At 36.5% G+C, this 18,456-nt stretch overlaps 5 protein-coding genes across 5 annotated transcripts; 2 read left to right on the plus strand and 3 right to left on the minus strand.

The window, feature by feature from the left end:
- Positions 1-14: 14 nt before the first annotated feature.
- LOC111467906 (protein OS-9 homolog) lies at positions 15-3,888 on the plus strand. The gene is made up of 8 exons (XM_023113003.1): positions 15-234; positions 662-738; positions 1,606-1,809; positions 2,223-2,294; positions 2,515-2,630; positions 3,016-3,082; positions 3,164-3,270; positions 3,605-3,888. Exons 1-8 carry the CDS (start codon positions 150-152, stop codon positions 3,753-3,755), a joined length of 879 nt encoding a protein of 292 aa, XP_022968771.1. The 5' UTR covers positions 15-149; the 3' UTR covers positions 3,756-3,888.
- A 758-nt stretch (positions 3,889-4,646) lies between these two features.
- On the plus strand, positions 4,647-5,572 carry LOC111499283. Its single transcript, XM_023150841.1, has one exon. It carries the CDS (start codon positions 4,755-4,757, stop codon positions 5,547-5,549), a length of 795 nt encoding a protein of 264 aa, XP_023006609.1. The 5' UTR covers positions 4,647-4,754; the 3' UTR covers positions 5,550-5,572.
- Positions 5,573-7,117: 1,545 nt separating this feature from the next.
- On the minus strand, positions 7,118-8,235 carry LOC111465917. The gene has a single exon (XM_023110388.1). The coding sequence runs from the start codon at positions 8,131-8,133 to the stop codon at positions 7,528-7,530; it is 606 nt and encodes a 201-aa protein (XP_022966156.1). The 5' UTR covers positions 8,134-8,235; the 3' UTR covers positions 7,118-7,527.
- A 3,196-nt stretch (positions 8,236-11,431) lies between these two features.
- On the minus strand, positions 11,432-11,770 carry LOC111497277. Its single transcript, XM_023148037.1, has one exon. The coding sequence runs from the start codon at positions 11,768-11,770 to the stop codon at positions 11,432-11,434; it is 339 nt and encodes a 112-aa protein (XP_023003805.1).
- A 353-nt stretch (positions 11,771-12,123) lies between these two features.
- On the minus strand, positions 12,124-16,477 carry LOC111495659. Its single transcript, XM_023145794.1, has 9 exons — positions 16,278-16,477; positions 15,983-16,167; positions 15,227-15,408; positions 14,851-15,135; positions 14,707-14,765; positions 14,565-14,601; positions 14,381-14,452; positions 13,505-13,832; positions 12,124-12,666 (listed from the first exon to the last, which is right to left on the minus strand). Exons 1-9 carry the CDS (start codon positions 16,387-16,389, stop codon positions 12,313-12,315), a joined length of 1,614 nt encoding a protein of 537 aa, XP_023001562.1. The 5' UTR covers positions 16,390-16,477; the 3' UTR covers positions 12,124-12,312.
- Positions 16,478-18,456: the final 1,979 nt, after the last annotated feature.

The following is an 18,456-nucleotide window of genomic DNA, read 5'->3' on the forward strand; positions in this document are numbered from 1 at the left end:
TAGGACGCCGTAAAGCAAGTTTACGAAGACGCCATTTTCATCTTCTTCGTCGTCGCTGCTGTCGTCCTTCTGCTTCCAGCTGAAATACCTCGCCTTTACATTTTGCTTCTCTTGTTTTCCCCATTGTACGTTCGTCGGAGGACACCGGAATGAGGAAATTGCTGTGTCTGGTTCTTTTAGTTGGTAATTTTTGCCACTCCGTGTTAGCTGACCAGATCTTCCCAGCTCAATTAGGTGAAATTCTTCTCCAAATTCTCTCTTTCTTTAACTTTTTATTGACAAGTTGCGAAACAGATATCTTCTTTAGGCGTACAATCTTGATTCATGAATTTTTAATTAGTTAATTTTTGTTTTGAATTCAGTATTTAGAAATGGTTTTTCAGACTATCTTCCTTTATTATTAAGTTGTAGAGTTTCTGCTTCTGATTGATTGAAGTTATGCCACTCCGATTGCGAACTGAATCTAAATCGTAGGATTATGTCTTGGCGGGCTGATATTCCATAAGTTGTTTAACATTCGGTTTGGCATACTTTATGAGAATTTGAAACATCAAAATGTAGGGTGGTGTACCATCTTTACATTTATTGTATTTGCTCATCATTGCAATAGCTAGTTAATATGAAATTTTGTTATCCCCTCTTTCTGATTGATGATTAGCAGGTGGTACATTTAGTCGCAACTCTCGTGGACTGAAATACAATATTGAATTCCATCCAGAGGACTCGCCTTACAACCCGGTAAGCTTTATAATGAACTTAGTTGTTGCTTGGTATTATTTGGATCCTATTCACCTATAGGATGTAATTAGATGGGGATTTTTTGGGTCTTTGGCATTTTTCCTCCTCCTCTCTTGTTAGGTCGGAGTGTAGTATAACTTTACAAAGTTAAAGATGATAGACTGTGGGCATTTCTCCACACCTTCATTAGTCAATCTCTAGTTATCTTATTTTGTTGTTTCTTTTTTTAAATTTATCATCATATATTCTCTCTGTTGGCCTAATTTGGTTTTTGTACTTTACATTGTTTCCCACTCTGTGAAATGTATTCATCAGTTGCCTTCTTTCTCTAAGATAAAGGGGATTGGAGGAAGGGCTTTGAAGATTGATAGTTGATTATTTTGACACGATTAAAAACAATAAATAAATAAGAAGTTCTCTGTGTACAGTGATCCATGACACCAAATTTTGAAGCAAACTAAAATTGTAGTTTCATCCTTATGGTATCAAGCAATTGGAATAATTGGTTTGTAAATGATTTCTTGAACTCCAAGAACCTTCTAGACGGCCAACATGTGATTAGTCGGTAAGATGCACTGTGGAAGAAGAGATGGGAAGGTGGACTCTGTGTGCATTGTTTTCTTAAATGCTTGATAATTAAATCATTGTATGCGCTCAATTCTGCTGCAAATGTAAGTGGGAACTTAAAGCTCCTTCTCTATGCACGAAATTTTATTGTTTTAATGTTTAGTCAGTACCCTTTTCCTTGTACTAGACTTCATACAAAAACTTTCTTTTCTACACTGTATGATATCTGACTTCATAATTCAAGAATAAGGAAGTATGCATATGCCATCTGAAATCACTATGTTTTTTATGACTTTGCAGGATGATGATCAGGAATCTGTGTTTATGCCCAATAAAAATGGAAAGAATTACATGTGCTTCTTGCCTAAGATGGAGAAGTCCAAGAATGGAAAACCAGCTATTCAGGTGAACATGAGTAGCATGATTGTGGAGTCTGAGAAGCGTGTCAAATTGAAGACTCCAGATGAGCTGCTTGAAGCATTAAAAGAGCAATGTTTTGTCAGGGTTAGGATCTATCACTAAATATTGCTTTGCATGCATCTGATGACTATATTGTCGATGTTTTAAAATCATATCTCGAAAGAAAAGTAGAGTTGTAAGTAGTTTTTTTAGTGCGAGTTCCTTGAGAAATCAGGCATCAAGCAAAAAGTTAAGACGTTAAGGTATTTTCTTATTTCATTTTTAAAAATAATATATGTGTTCAAAGTATATGACATGTTTAAAAAATATAAGTGAAGTGTATGCTTTGAGGCAGTCCTGCCTCACATGAGACAAGGTGCCTTTGTTGCGCTCAACATTCATGCTATTTAAAACTAGGGCCAATTGTGGTAAAATATATGCATTTTAGGTAAAACAAGTGATGATTATGTTATGAACAATTGACACGTTTGCCTTGCATCATCAACTTCTTTTTGCAGCAAGAGGGTTGGTGGACATATGAATTTTGTTACCAGAAAACACTACGACAATTTCATTTGGAGGATGATAAGGTAGTCTCATTGAGTGTCTTCTAATGCTTTCTTTATGCGTTTCTCTAATCTCTGTGTATGAAATGGGGGACTGGTGTCAATATTCTTAAAGGAGATTGTTTTATTAGCTTATGTTTCAGGAGGCCATGGTTATGGTTTATAGCTTAATTAAAAACATAAAACAATGCCCTGCCATTTTAAGTAGTGAAGACTTTGAAGTATCTGGCGTATTGTTTTGCAGGTAGTTCAGGAGTTTGTATTGGGTGTCTATGATGCAGACGCAACGGCTAATCTCCATGAGAATCTCTCTGATGTATCTACTTTGAAGGATCCTCGCTCAAAAGATGCATCCCAAAGGTTTGCTTTTACTTTAATTAGTTACCAGTTAAGAAATTATGAACTGACTTAAAGTTACAGGCAAAGACCAACTATCGAAAAACACTAAAGCTTGTAATTTTCCTATTTCTACCACTTCTCAAATTAGTAAGTTGGAGGTATACGTGGAAACAGAAACTTGTGTGAGTTTTCATCCAGCATTCTACTATGGGTCTGACTTTGAGTTTCTTTAATTGTCAATTCTTACGTGTCAAATATGACATTCAGACATGAAATATGAAGAAAAGCTCGTATGAGTTCAGTGTGTGGATCCCATAGATCCTGTATAGTTAGCAAGGTTTTCTTTTGGCGCCTCTCCCCACATGTCAAATTCTCAAAGTAATATGAAGCTACGTGACTCATTCAGGTATCATGCTCATCATTACACAAATGGAACCATGTGTGATCTAACAAATCAACCACGAGAAACTGAGGTACAAAGTAATCAATAATTTTCTGTCACTTTTTTCTTTCTTTCTCCTCATTGCCAATTTTGATTCTTAATTTCATTGCAGGTTAGATTTGTTTGCTCAGAGCCCAGAGCCATGATTAATTCTATCACAGAACTATCGACATGCAAGTATTCACTTACAGTGCGATGCCCAACGCTTTGCAAGCATCCGTAAATCTCTCCCCCTCTCTCTCTCTTTTTTCTTATACCTACACAAAAACATCCATTTTGCTCATTATTAGCTGAAATAGAACACGATGAATTCAAGTGTTACTGGCACAAGTTTGTGATAAGTATTTGTTTAGACAATGAACAAAGCTGCCAATTATTACAATCTACAAGAGAAGCGAACCACTTTAAAGAACAACCTGCTCTCATCTAAACAGATTGAGTAGCTATAAAAGTGTGCACGAGCCAACTTAAAAGAGTTCCGACATCAAGATGTAAATTTGATTAATCGATATAGTTTCCATTTCTCTTATCCGATCATTTTGTTTTGAGGCAGGTTATTCCAGGAAGAGAGACCAGTGTGGTACACCATTAACTGCAACGTGCTCCCAGAAGGTTACAAGGAAACAGAGCAGACTGAAGAATTAGATGATGAGATTGTCATGGTTACAGACATCAAATATCCAAAAAATGAGTCGGATGAGTGATGTGAATATTTATATCTTAGAACTTTTATCAACCAAACTAACCTTAACAAAGAAGTTGTTCCTCTGTAGATTTGAATTCTTTTCTCTTGTGGAGATCATCAATCCATCAATTCTCTTATGATATAGTCAGATATGAAAATTGGTCAACCTGAGAGCAACTGATATGGCAGTCATTATATGGGACTTATTGCAGGGGAAAGCAGCGAGTTTGAACTGGTAAACTCAACGGTAGCTTGCTTTTATTGAGATATTTGCATCACTGACACAAAATAATAACAATGGAAAGAACTATTATTTGAGTCAATGACATAAACATCATTTTGATCTCAGGAATATATTCATTTTTCTTCCTTCATGAGGCCCCTTGAAAAGTTTCCAAAAAATAAAAAAGCTATTTTTAGATGCATTTCTCAATAGATCTTCAATAATTCAATTCTATATTGTATGCGACAAATGTCACTAATTTCATTCCACGACAAACAGCTTTTGACCAAGCATGTGACATCTCAAACTGCCTCTGTTCTTGTAAAGCAGAATTTAATGGTTCCAACCAATCTTGCAAGATCCTAGTGGTCTTCTTCATGCTTCAATGGCTATGATCCAACTACCATCTCCCTAATACCAATTATTTTCTGGGTCTAGTGTTTGGATTTCTTTAATTCAAGCAGCTATTAGTTATTTGTTAGGTGGCCATCAATCACTACCCTTTTTGGTTGCTTTGTGTATGCTTTATTTGATAAAAAGGTAGCAATTTTCTTTCAATAAGCCATTGAGAAGAAAATACATTATATAATTTTGTATTTGTTTGTAGAAAATTATTTATGGGAGGACATAATGTTCATCCCCATGTTCAATAAACTTCCAAAATTAATTGAAATAATTGACCCGCTAATAATTGAATAGGTTAAATTGAAAATTTCTTTCCGTGTATACATGTCAAGCTCTTAAAGCAATAGCTAAGAGATAGAAGCCATTGAAAAAGCTTCGAAGGCTCCTGCAATGGACTGGTTCTCTTGGCTATCAAGAACCGGCCTCGACCCTCTTCACACCTACGAATACGGTCTTCTTTTCGTCCAAAATGGCCTCAAACCTGAAGACATTTCCAGTTTCAACCACCATTTTCTCCACAAAATTGGAATCTCCGTCGCCACAGACAGGCTCGAGATCATGAAACTCGCTAAATTCCATACACAACAACAACCCACCCACAAGAAATTTCTCCTTTCCGCTTTCACCAAAACCAAGAACTGCCTCAGAAACTGCCTCCGGAACCTGACTCTCACTGCCAACTCCAAGCCGGAGAAGGGGATTTTCCGGAAAGAGGCGGCGGAGATTGCGCCGGGTACGCCGACCCACGGCGAGGATCACGGCCTGAAACAGGAGGTTAAGGTCCTGGAGGTTCTGAAGCCGACGAAACGACGGAGTAAAAACGTGTCACATTCGGGACCGTTGGATGGAAAAACGCACGAGAAGTTAGTGATGAACCGTAAAAGCCTGAAGTTATCTGGGCCGTTAAATAGAAAAGAGCGGCCCATGTCCCCGAGAAGCCCAATATCATATGGGCCTCTGGAGGGGAGAACTTCCAATTGGGCCTCGAGTAAAAGCCCAAAGCATAATAGGATACCCGAAGGGAGAATGATGAGGCTAATACCGCCGAGCCGAAGCCCAAGATTTTCTGGGCCGATAGAAGGAAGCCCAATAATTTGCTGTCGTTGTAAGGAGGAGAGGATAGAAACGGACGATGATTATCATTCGTTGTGGGCTTCTTTGTTTCATGACATAAAGCCCGTTTGAATCACTCACTCTTTTTTCCCTCTTTTCTTTTTTTCTTTAAATATTTTATTCATATAACATTTGAATTAAATATATATTTTTTTAATTTTCAAATATTGAATTAAAATTTACATATATTTAAAAAATGAATGCATAATGAGATGATATTAAAAAAAAGAGAAGCACCCAGTTGGTGGCTAAAAGTGGAAGCAGGTGTACCCATTGTCAAGCTCATGAAAGATGGAAGATAATGATGATGATGGAGGCTGATTTTCTGGGCATCCAAACAGGCTTAAGAGAGCCACATTTTGTGTCTTTTCTATTCATTTTGTCGCAATCGTGGTGGCCGTGGAGTGAACGTTGGACACACCATTTTCATTTCCATCTCATAATAATTATCCGTATCCTCAAATGTAAGACAACTAATTAGATATCTCAAAATGAGAAAGAAAAAAAACAAATCATCTCTTCTGATCTAATTTCTTTACGGAAGAAAACCCATTTGAATTCTTATCTTAAAATATAATGCTCATCTATTAAAGAAATAAATAATAGAAAAAATTGAATGGTCGATGTGGAACCGTAGGGTGGACCTAAAGTTCATAGAAATGAGAGAGAGTTGGAGATAAGAGCTTGGAGGATGGAGATTGGATATGGTTGTTCTCGAGGTAGGGAGTTGTCCCCATTCTCGGGATTCCCCCATCTATCATTTATATTCATACACCAAGTTTATACTTCAGCCTTCAATTTTTTCTCTGAACTTAGTAACGTATATCAATTTGTGCTGCATGTCTCACCATCCTAATCTTGGATATGGGGGGAGGTAACCCTCTCGTTGAGTATCATCAAGTTCATTATACAAAAATGGGTAGAATTTCAATTGAATGGACTTGGTTTCTCAATATCAATTATTATGAACATTTGATAGGGTTTGTTCTTCGGATTGATTTTTCGTATGGAAGTAGAAGTCGGTCCCCTCCACCGATTTGGAACATCACCAGGTTTACCATCCACCTCCACCGTCTCTCAACACCATATCATCATAATCTCCTAGATTTCAGTTTTCTTCCGTCCAATTCTTTCCTTCAACTTGTTTCTTTTAACATTTATTTTATGTTGTATAGATTCCAGTTACTTTGAATTGAATTTGTTCGGTTTGTGTTCAGATCTCAAAGTGTCCTAGTTCACAACTTCATCCAAACTTGAACCATCTCCGCCTATTTTCTCAATCATAAATCCTACTTTCTGATCACAAATTCATACTTCAAGGACTCCTTCCGTATCAACCTGTAAATGCATCTGTATACAGAACATAAACAGACATTATAACGAACTGAAAACTCGAAGGAACAGAGGAATAGGAAGATTAAAGATAAAATCACTTTACCTTTGAGAAATCACCACGTTGACCGAACGGATATCGGTAATCATCAGCACGCGATTTCCCTGTTACAATTTCACGCCGACAATGGACAGAGTTGACAACGGAAGGAAGGAGACGGCCGACGCCCAACCAAACAAGAACAACCGTTCTGGAAAAAGTACGTGGCGAGTTCGAGGAACATTAATTCAATGAACCGATTTCACCGTTTGGCAGACGAAATTAATTTTATCGTTTCATTTGAAATTAGTTTGAGACTAAGACCATTTAGGAATGAATTGACTGTTAAATTTTGAAATTGGTGAAAAATTAGTGTCCAGAAGCTCCACGAATTGTTATCAATGTCGCGGCAACTATATGTCTTCCATATATTTATATATGCTGCATATACACAAAGTTATATAGGTTCTCTAGTCCAACTCCGAGCAGCGAGGTTTACTGGAGAGGCAACCAGATATGATTCCCATGCTTCGCCTCCGATTCCGTATCCTTGCGCTACGATCCGTAACTGCCGTCGAACCAGTGGTCGGTATCTCCCGTCTTCGTTGACGGAAACTCAGAGAAGAGGAAAACAGATTAATAAACCAGAGAATATTCGCCAACGTACCAAAATCTCCATCACAGATCATCGGCTTTCGACATGTTCGAAAGCCGGCTCCGTCTCGGACAGAAATCCGCTCGGCGCCTTTGACTGTGAGACGAAGGCCGGATGAGGGACGCCAAGGCACGCTTCACTAAATCGCCTTCAACTCCTCCGATTCTGACAAGAGAGTTCGTCATCGCCGATCTCCGCGCGTTGAGCCGATTAGACGAGTAAGGAGTCGAAGGTTGTGACGGAACGCCTTTGTGGAGACTACATCGGAACGAACCAGGATGCGTGGTCGGTGAGCACATGCAGGTCCTCTTCTGGTTGCTCTGCCTCTTCACTACTTGATTCCCACTGATACGAGTCGAAACAGAAATCGGCCGATTCGGAGAAATAGACCTGTCCAATGAAAACCTCACGGACGACGCCGACGGAGAAGAAGAAGGTTGAAGATTAATACGAGAAGGAGACACAGATCTACGGAAAAACGTAGGGTTCCTGGTGGAAAAGCTTGACGTAGAAGACGCAAAAGCCGATGAGCCAGAGGACATAGAAGAAGAATAGGAGCCATAGAATCTCCCAGAAGGTGAGAGAGACCTCAGAACCGGCCCACTCGATTTTCTAGAAGAAACCGCCATTAAAGTTGCAGTCTAAAGATGAGAGAGAGACGAAAGAGAAAGAGGAGGAAGAAGGTTTTCTTAGAAGCTGTTTTCGGCTATTCAAATTGGCAAACCTAGCTTTACTCGAGCCGTGTATTTATAGGAGAGACGGGGTGCAATTTCTCGCCACGGAATTGCTAGCGGACTATTTGAATTTGCAAATATGCCCCTACAGTTGGAAGGATTTATACATCTCACCGAATAAATAAAAATCACATCTTAAGGAAATTGAAAAATAAGAGCGGTGTAATTAAACGCCACCGAATATTAATTTATATTTTTCATAAAGGCAAATCAAAGAAATAAGATAAGAAATCACCAAATTGGTGAAAAAGGGCATTTAAGGGAAAAAGAAAAAGGAGACGGTTTCATTAGTAATGCTATGGGCTTGCAGTTGCAGTTGCAGTTGCGGCGATAATGTAAAATTATTTATAATAAAATAAAAATAAAATGGCGTTTAGTCTGACAGTTTGAAAGGCAATTGCCACGTACCAGGAATACCACAACTGACAGCCCATTTCAATTCCACGTACCCCATGTATGTTCCGGTGGGCGATTTTATTATTTATTTTAATTATCCAGGAAAGTTAAATAAATAATTTGGTGGGATTGGAGTGGACATGTGTTCTTGGTGGTCCCCATGGCAAACTTTGGGTGGAGCGTTTCACATGGGAGTATGGCCCCGCATGGCAGACCCCCTTTTCCTTTTCCTTTTTCTTTTTTCTTTTCTCTATTCTTTTTCCAATGAAAAAGCACAATATTGGGGGATTTATTCGTATGTTTTTTTAATACATAAATAAATAAATAAAATTTAATCACACAAGTCTCGTGTGTTGCTTTTGAATAATTAATGAGGTGAGTATAAATAAGTTTTTTTTTTTTTTTTTTTAAGGATATTAGATAGTATTAAAAAAATATTTTTACACTCTTATAAAAAATGTTTTCGATTGAGGGTAAAATGGGGAGACAAAAGTGAAAAGGCAAATAATTAGGGGGAAAAGGGGGAGAAAAGTAAGCGGCAGGGGTTTGGCAAGGGCACCAGTGGTGGAGGAGTGGGTATGAGTGAGAGTGCGTTGGGCGACCGCAGCTTCGAATTTGTTGTCAAATATTGTACACGGTCTTTGTCTTCTCTAGCAGACGCGTGGCTTTGCTTTGACTCTGTCTTATTGACAGATCATCGTTATGGTTTGATTTGATAGAGATTAGGTAAGTGGTTAGTGACTAATTTGATTAATAATTTAAGATTACCACATCTTAATCAACCCATTAAATTACTACTCTCTAAAATATAAAAATTTCATATTAAATTTACAGTCTATTCTCATTCTTATTTTGTGGTTAAGATGGTAATCGAAATATTAAAAATACTTAAAATGTTGCTATCCGCCAAAATATGAAGGTTTTGATGGTAAACTTTAAAAATTTTAATAAATAAAAATCTTAGGCTTTTTAAAATATGTTAAAATACTTATTATTGATCCAGAAGAAAACGGAGTGAGAGAGGAAAATTGGGTTCTTCCAATAATATGTAGATTTGAATTTGCACCATTCGAATTCAAGTGGGTGCCCAAACATTGGCTTAAAAAGTTTACACTGTTATTCATATTGCATTGTTTTGGAAAAGGTATTAGAAGGTACGTATAATCAATTGTGTGCTTAAACATGTTTGACATTTCAAATCATAATTTCACTAAGAATTAAATAAATTCAAAACATGAGTTTTAGACTAGATTTCAATGTTTTTAAATAGTTGATCAACTTTAAACCGGTTTTGAAGCTTTAAATTTTTTTAAAAATATTATTATTATTTCAAAACACGACCCTAAATTCACTTAAATAAGAACATATTGATAAAAACAAAAAATAAAAAGTGTGAAGAGAGGGGGAATTTTGTCACGCTTTATGGGTCTACTTTTGTGCTATGCTTTTGTTGTGGTCTTTGGTCTTTGATTACAATCATAAATTAATATCATTTAAAAAATAATAATTAATTCCGAAGAAAATACTATTTTTTATTATTTTTTTTATTTAAAAAAAAAAGGGTTTAAGCAATCAAACGTTGATTTTTCTCAAGTTAAGAAGATTCCTATCCCATTTATTTTCGTTTCTTATTCTTCGTTATAAAATTCAATTCCCAATCACATGGGTTTTCTTTTCTTTTTTTTTTTTTTTTTTTCTTCAATAATTTTCACTAAAGAATCACTTTTGACTGAATTTTTATTTTTTATTTATTTTAAAATAAAACTCAGAGAAAGTTTGACCAGTTTTAGTGTGGGTGATGGTTTGGGCATTTGATACTCTCATTAAGGCTATGTTGGAATAAGTCAAGTCCATCTTAGCATGCCAAAACAAATTTTCATTTGGTGGGATAACCATGTAGAGATGCTCCTTCAATCTTCTCCATCCAACTTTATTCATTCCCCGATTTAGATTAGTAATCAAAAAACGCATCACCGAATGCAATAACTCTAAAGTTTAATCGTTTAATCGTGTTTGTTGTGAGATTCTACATCGGTTGGAGAGCATTGAACAGTAAATTGAAATATGTGGAAGTCGCTTCGTAGAGACTGTTTTAAGATTATGAGACTACTAGATCACTGTTGTTTCCTTGGTTTGATTCTAGTTTCTTTAAAAGGATAATAATAAATTTGGTCTATATTTAAAATATTATCTTAAAAACTTCCGGAAAAAGTGAATATAAAAACATGAAAGTAATGGTGGTAATTATTATTATTATAATGCTATGAATTTAATCAATTTCCAAAATAAGATCATTTCAACACTTACAGATCTAGCTTAAAGCTTAAGCAACAGAAAATAAATTTTAATTGACAAACATGATTTGCCTTTACTATTTTGATCTCACAAAATCTCGTTATAGCGTAGATTCCATTGAATACTGAACTCACATTGAAATCAATAATACTCCGAGATCTCTCTATCAATAAACAGAAAGATTGCGGAATTTGGAAACAAATCAAATCCGAGCGAGAAATGTGGAACGAGTTTTGATCGGATTATGAATTCCTATGAACACAGCTTGATTATTGCGATTCTCCAGTTCCAAGAATCAGAGCGAAAGAAACAGAGGAGAGAAATATACAAAAACCTAATTTTATTTCAAGAAAAGTTTGTCGAACCAAGATCGAACTTATGCGATATTCTATAAAATCTGTACACAAACACTATATTTACGAACTCGTCTGTAAAGCGAGACAGGAAATTCAGCGAAGAGGATCGAAAGAACATTCAGAGCTAGTAAAACCAAAAAAATGATTCAAGAAACGGCCAACCCAGTTCCGTGTTTGTTCATCAAGCAAAACCTGGAAGGTCTGGGAAGAAAATTCCTCCGCCGCTGAAGATCGTTACTGGACGGCCTGATGATGTGCAGAAGAAACGCCCTCACCGCATTGGCCTTCGCGAACACCGTAAGCTCCAACTGCGCACTGGTAATGGCAGAAATAGAGGATGACGATGACCTAGCGGAGGCCTTGCGGCGGTTCCGGTGAAAACTGCAGCGGAAAGAACCGGGATGGGTGGTCGGAGAACATAGGCACTTGCGAGAACTGCCGACGCTCTGTAATTTGGAATTGGCGGATCTAGATTTTGTGGCCATTGAATTGAAAAGTTGGAAAAAGAGGTGAATTCGTGAGTGATCTTGTGAACTGAATTTCCTTTTTGTGAGGGAAACTTGTGGAAGAAGATGTGTGTGTTTGAGTTTGAGGCATTCAAGGGCTTCTTCTTTTTCTTTTTCCTTTTCTATTATTATTATTTTTTTCTCTATTTTTATAATAAGCCCGTTCGAAGTGTAATTACCTTAATAGCCCTGGAAATTCTTTAAAAAAATTAACTACAATTTGTCTGGTTGGTTGAAATGGAAATTTCGCTAGTTTGAGTAATGGTTGGACGTAATTAAATTTCGACACTTTTTCAAAACCCTCCGAAAATTTGGGGATTATGGATTTTTGAAAACCTCAACTAAAAATTTAAACTTTGTGTCAACAAAACAACGTTCCATCATAATAAACAAGAGCCGTTCAAAACTTTGTACAGAAACATAATATGGTACAGAAATAAATAAGCGCTCACATAATGTCCAAATATAGCTACAAGCATACATGGATGGATGGGCGTTCCTTACAGCGGTGTTCTTCGCTATCACTGGGCGTAATTGTCCTGATGGCTCTTTGTAAAGACACGATGTCGACGCTCTCTGGCATAGATAACCCAGAAAACTAACGACAGCATCACGGCTGCAGACACTAGAACCAGTCCAACGTAGATCCATTGTGTGTAACGGCGCAACCCAGGACAATAGTCGTTTTTTATGTCTGTGAATGTCTGCCGCACGAAAGTGCAATCTTCCAAACTGACCAAGTATGGGCCATACTTGTACAAGCCGAAGGTTACATTTACTGCAGCTGCCATTTGGCTGTAGTAGGTTGGTGTCAGCCGACCAGGGGTTGTACAAATCTCAAAAGCTGAAGCTTCACACACAAAGTTCTTCCAAACCTGCATCAAACAAAGTTGTTCCTCCTTTACATAGAATATCTATCACAAGGTTATATGAGACCAAGGTTGTTTTCAACTCGACATACTAAACAAAAGACATACTAAGAAAGGTATCAGAAAAGGAAGAGAGTTCAAAGATGTTTAACAATTTCTTGGCCTACATTGTAATAGGTCAAGCCCACTACTAGTTGATATTGTCCGCTTTGGCTCGTTACCTATCTCCATCAGCCTCATGGTTTTAAAACGTCTATTAGGGAAAAGAAGGGGGTACAACTTTTTGTAAGAGAGTTCAAAGATGTTTAGCAATTTCTTCGCCTGCATTGTAAATCCACTACTAACATATATTGTCTGCTTTGACCCGTTACGTATCGACATCAGCTTCACAATTTTAAAACACAACTACTAAGGAGAGGTTTCCACACCCTTGTAAGGAATCTTTGTTTCCCTCCCCAACTGTTGTGGGATCTTACAATCCACCCTCCTTGGGACCCAGCGTCTTCGCTGGCACACTCTTCAGTGTTTGGCTTTGACATCATTTGTAATAGCCCAAGACCACCGCCAGTAAATATTGTCTGTTTTGGCCCGTTTAACGCCATAAGACTCACGATTTTAAAACGCGTCTACTAGGGAGAGGTTTTCACACCCTTAGGGAGAGGTTTTCACACCCTAATGAGGAATGCTTCGTTCCACTTTCCAACCGATGTTGGATCTCACATGCGTAAAGCTATATGAAAGATGAATCATGAAAGGTACAAAACACAAACTTTAAGGTAGATATAACAGAGACACTCTACAGGATCTCAAAAAAAAATCCATTTAATTTTTCAATTTCACTTACCGTAGTAGCATTATGCAGTTCCACTTCACCCGATGCACACGAACGATCAGTGAGATCTGAATGAAAAGGGCTGCAGAGGATGGGCATTGATGGACCAGATTGATTGAAATAAAAGGGTTGTCCAACATTTGGTGGAAAGTTACGATTTGCAATTCCAGTGATGACATTGTTAACCACAGTAACAAGTTGAAATGCCACATTCTTTGATTGTGCGAGAGTTTCTTGGGCTGTGGCATTATCCACACACGGGAGGATATCATCCAAAGCTGTATGAGCAGTTGGGTTTTGAACCCACTCATTCATTGAAACGCATGTGTCTTCTACAACACTAATGTGTATTGAGATAAGAAGTCAGCAGACAAGCATCGCAGAGGATAGTCTTATCAAGAACAGCTTAAAATTATATACGACATGGAAAAGGCTTGCCTTATCACAAACAGCTTAAAATTTAATACACATCGAAATGTCTAGACTCACATGCATACATTTCAAGAAAGTTGCACAATCTTCCATTTCAGGAAAGTTGAACAATCTTCCATTTCAAGTAAAGCTAAAACTGCCAATGAAGCCTATTACCTTTTCACTTTTCACAAACAGCTTGCAGATATAAGGAAGAAAAGGGTATGCACCAAAATAAAAAGTTGATTGAAGAAAAATTCTTTACTCATGATAGACCCTGCCCCACGGGCTAACTTAAGCCAATAAAGGCAACCTCGTCTATTTATGAGTCGTAATTTCAGCTTAGCATCGAATACATGAGGCAAGAAATATAAATGAACTGTCTCAAAACTAGATCCAATGCAGATTATCCAATACGATGGTGCAAATGAAGGGAACATCAAAAACACTAAACAAGTCATAAAGAAACAAACTTACTTATGGAGGAGAAGAAAAACTCCACACAAAATGAATGTGCCAGCAACAAGAATCCAACCAATGATCACCAAGCTGCAGCATCAGGGAACTAAGTGTTCATCACAAGGAATATGTGCAGAAGAATATACGCATCAATAACATAACAAATTTGAATTTGTCAGTAAAATCTGAGACGTAAACTTACGAGTACACAAGAGACTGCATCCCAAGGACGGAAAATACTGCAAAGAATTGGCAGAACAAATACAGAAGGGATGAGCTCTATGGCATTTGATAAAACCTTCATGTGTTGTATCTTCTAGTATTAAGAAATATAAAACACTTACAAAAGCCAAGAAATGCCAGAAGGAGCATAATAGCAGCAAGAATTATAAGAGCAAGCCTTCTGTTGTGCAAAAGAGGAAGAAGAAACCATTAATATCCAGATAAGCAAGCACATAATGTTGTCTATGGCGATTTGATCTTCTTACATGTGATTGAGTACAGTTTGGATATCCTTTGAATTATCTCCAGTCTTCTGAGAAAGAGTTGTAGCAGAAGAGTTAAGCTTTCTATCAATATCATCGATTTTGCCTTTGACATCTCCAGAAAGAAACGCTGATGCAACTCCTATCTTCTTAGCCGCACTAAGGTAATCAGATACATTACGGAGATTGACAACAGTTGTTTCAGCTTGACTCACTACATAGTCCAGTGTACTTGTTGTGATGCTGTGAAACTTCCCCTGACCCGTGTACAAAACACCACACCCAACACTGAAAACAAAAAATTAAATTTTGAAGATCAAATTTCTTCAAAATAGTGAACAATATGGAGATGGACAAGGGAAAAAAGAAAGACTTTTACATTGCTGCAATAGTAAAGAGGATGAGGAAAATGAGAGAAAGAGCATAAGCCAATCGAGAATATCCATAAGGCTCCCTTCGACAGCAGCAGTAGCATAGGCAGATGAGCATCAAACACAATCCAAACACAATGAACCATACCCCAGCGATGACAAAGAAGGGAGCTGCTGTAAAGGAAACAGACTGCAGAACAGGACAACGATGAGAACAAAAACAAAAACCCGAGAGCAAACGAGTTCAAAAAATAAACTTGAGAAACAAATTCTTCAAGAACATTTGAAATCAAGTTAAAGTTAAACACAAAATCAGACCAACGATGAACAACAAAGTATTCAATTAAAACTATCACTATCAATCACAGACCAACTCACAAATTCATAAAGCAGCTATTAAAATCAAAGGTTCCTTCCCCTTCTCTGATTCTGTACATTCTAAAACTTTCTTGCTGACTGTCAAGGCAACTATATTGTTTTTGAATCCATGACAGCAGTAATTCCGGGAGGGAAAAAAAAAAACAAATGAAAACTAATTACGAACTGAAATAGAGAAATGAGAAGGAAAATGGATATCTGACAACAATAGAGCAAGCGGAAAGAAGAAGAAAAAAAGCGAAGAACTTAAGAAATTCAAAACCCTTTGTAAATTTAACCGAAAAGAACAGCAAAACCCTATCGGCAGTGGTTATTCACAATGTATAGAAAGAAGTAGCAACGCACGCACAAATGACAATACAAAACCAGATTAGAACGAAACTTACAGCCCAGTAATGCTTATTGCGTATATTCCAGCCCCCAGTATAGAGCTCAAAATTATTAAGAGGGTCTTTCCTCTGCGTCCTACTCTCAGCCAAAATCAGAGATGAATTATCAACGGTGGCTTCCGCCAGATTCCTCCCCGTCGTCTTCGACAGCTCCACTGCCCGAACCAACACTCCAGGGCTAACTGCTCCGATCAAAAAAAGAAAAAGACAAAAAAGTCACTCAACAAGTAGAAAAAACGAAGAGAAACGGACGCGAGATTGAAAAGGGGAAATACAGGGGAAATTAGAGTACCATGGAAGCGGGAATAATGGAGGTCAGAGCAGGCGGCGATGGTAGAATGGAGGAGAAGGAAAAGGGCAAAGAGAAGAGGGAGAGTGAAGAGAGTTGATCTGAAAATCTGCATAGCAGTGATTGTCGATCACTGCGTTGCAGGCTGTGTTCTGATTCTGAGAGCCGAGAGAGAAAGAAAGCCAGAGATCTGTGGGGCTTGCACGCTTATGTTTAGAGGTTCGGAAGAAGAAATTAACTTTGTACCCAAAATACCCTCGCTTTCTCTCTCATCGTTCTATAATTCCCATGTTTTTTTCCCTCTTTACCCTTCGTAACAATGCCTTATTAAAATTAAATTACATTACATTTATTATGTCTCAAATCCTATATAAAATATATTATTTTAAATTTTTATTTTCCAAATATATCCCTTCCATTAGTTTTGGGGTTAAAAGAAAAAATTAAATTCGAGGCTATAAATAATATTTTGGAAGATTTGTTTTAATAATTTCCTTCTAAATACGCATTATAAAATAGCATTAATGATATAAAATAAATATGCCAAAATCAAATAGGCTTCATGGGTTTCTTTTGACTGTTAAACAGTTATTACTGAAATTAAAATGGGTCTACATTAAATGAATTAAATGAATGAAATGTAAAAAATTAAAAGGTAATACAAAAAGATTTGTACTTTTATTAATATATATATATATTATCAATATAGATGAAAATCGTTTATCGGTATCTCATAAATTATCTCTAAATTTTTTTATTTTATTTTTGAAAATTCATGACCGTAAAATAAAATTTAAATTTTTTTTAAAAAAATTTACGAGTATTAATGAAAGTTTAAATAAATTATACCCAACTTATAATTAATAAGAGTAAATTAAAAACATGTGTGCATGGAGCTTTAAATTCTATTGGTATTAATTAATTAACTAATTAATTAATTGAGGGGAGACGTGGGTGGGAAGGACAAGATGGTAAAAAGGGGAATAATAAGGAAATCGTACAAATTTGGAGCCGCGCGCTTGGCGCTTGCATTTTGTTTTGCGCGGTCTTATGGCTGCTGGAATACTTTGTCAAATTCCAGTTTTCGCCCTCGTGAAAGATACACGTGTCACAAACCGATTAATAATTTAAATAGGAAAATATTCTGATGGTGGGACCCACCTGACAGAACAGTTTCCGTTCCGTTCTGTCTAACTCGTTTGTTTTGTAACGCGTCGTGAACGTGTCCTTGCGCGCACCGACTCTCTAGTTTCAAATTTCCAATCGGATTGTGACGGTTTTATTATTCTTATTTTTAATAAATTTAAAATAAATAAAAAAAATCTAATTTGTAATTATTAATTAAGATTACCATTTTAATCTAATCCAGTGAGTTAATATTTTAACTTTATTGAAAGAATTTCCATTTTAGCATTGTATTTGATATAATCTAATAGTCTTTTTCATTGATTACAATGACATAATCAAATTTGGATATCATTTATAAGTGAAAAAATAATCTAAGTGGCACGGTTTATTATTTAAAAAATGAAATTATTATAATAAGCTTATATAATACTATAGCAACATAAATTTTATAAATAAAGCATTCAAACTATTCAATAATTAATAATGTCTGCGGTGAATGAAAGTAGGTTAGCTGTCCAACGTGGGCGTAAAGCATATGCTTTCTTGGATGGGTACCCAATTTGAGACATAATTATCACTTTTTAAATATCAAATATTTCCATTCATACCACATTCCACCTTTCCTTCCTATATAATTTAACCCAATCGCTTCAAGCACCAATCACGACAAAATTTTTATCTTTTCTTTACACACATCATCACAAATTTTATTTTTACAGTTTAAATAATCCTTGAGTAACGGAGACCATATCTAACATAGAATATTCTAAAAATATAACAATTCATAATCACTTAAAAAATAATTGAACGTTACTATTTATATTAATAAGGTGCACATTTCTTTTGGGTTACTCTAACAATTCATAGTTAGGCGTGCTTTGTTTTTTTACCAATTTTATGTTTGGTGACCTCTTAAAATTTTACTAGGATGTATGTGAGTGAGAATAACAGTATGTTAGAAGGACTCGTGTTTATCTGTGAGATTAGTATCCATGTTGGTGTGGATGCATGGGTATTAAAGTTAATGATTCGATAATTGATTAAATAATTTGTT

This window comes from Cucurbita maxima, unplaced genomic scaffold, assembly GCF_002738345.1.
Source record: "Cucurbita maxima cultivar Rimu unplaced genomic scaffold, Cmax_1.0 Cma_Scf00002, whole genome shotgun sequence".
Classification (NCBI taxonomy): domain Eukaryota; kingdom Viridiplantae; phylum Streptophyta; class Magnoliopsida; order Cucurbitales; family Cucurbitaceae; genus Cucurbita; species Cucurbita maxima.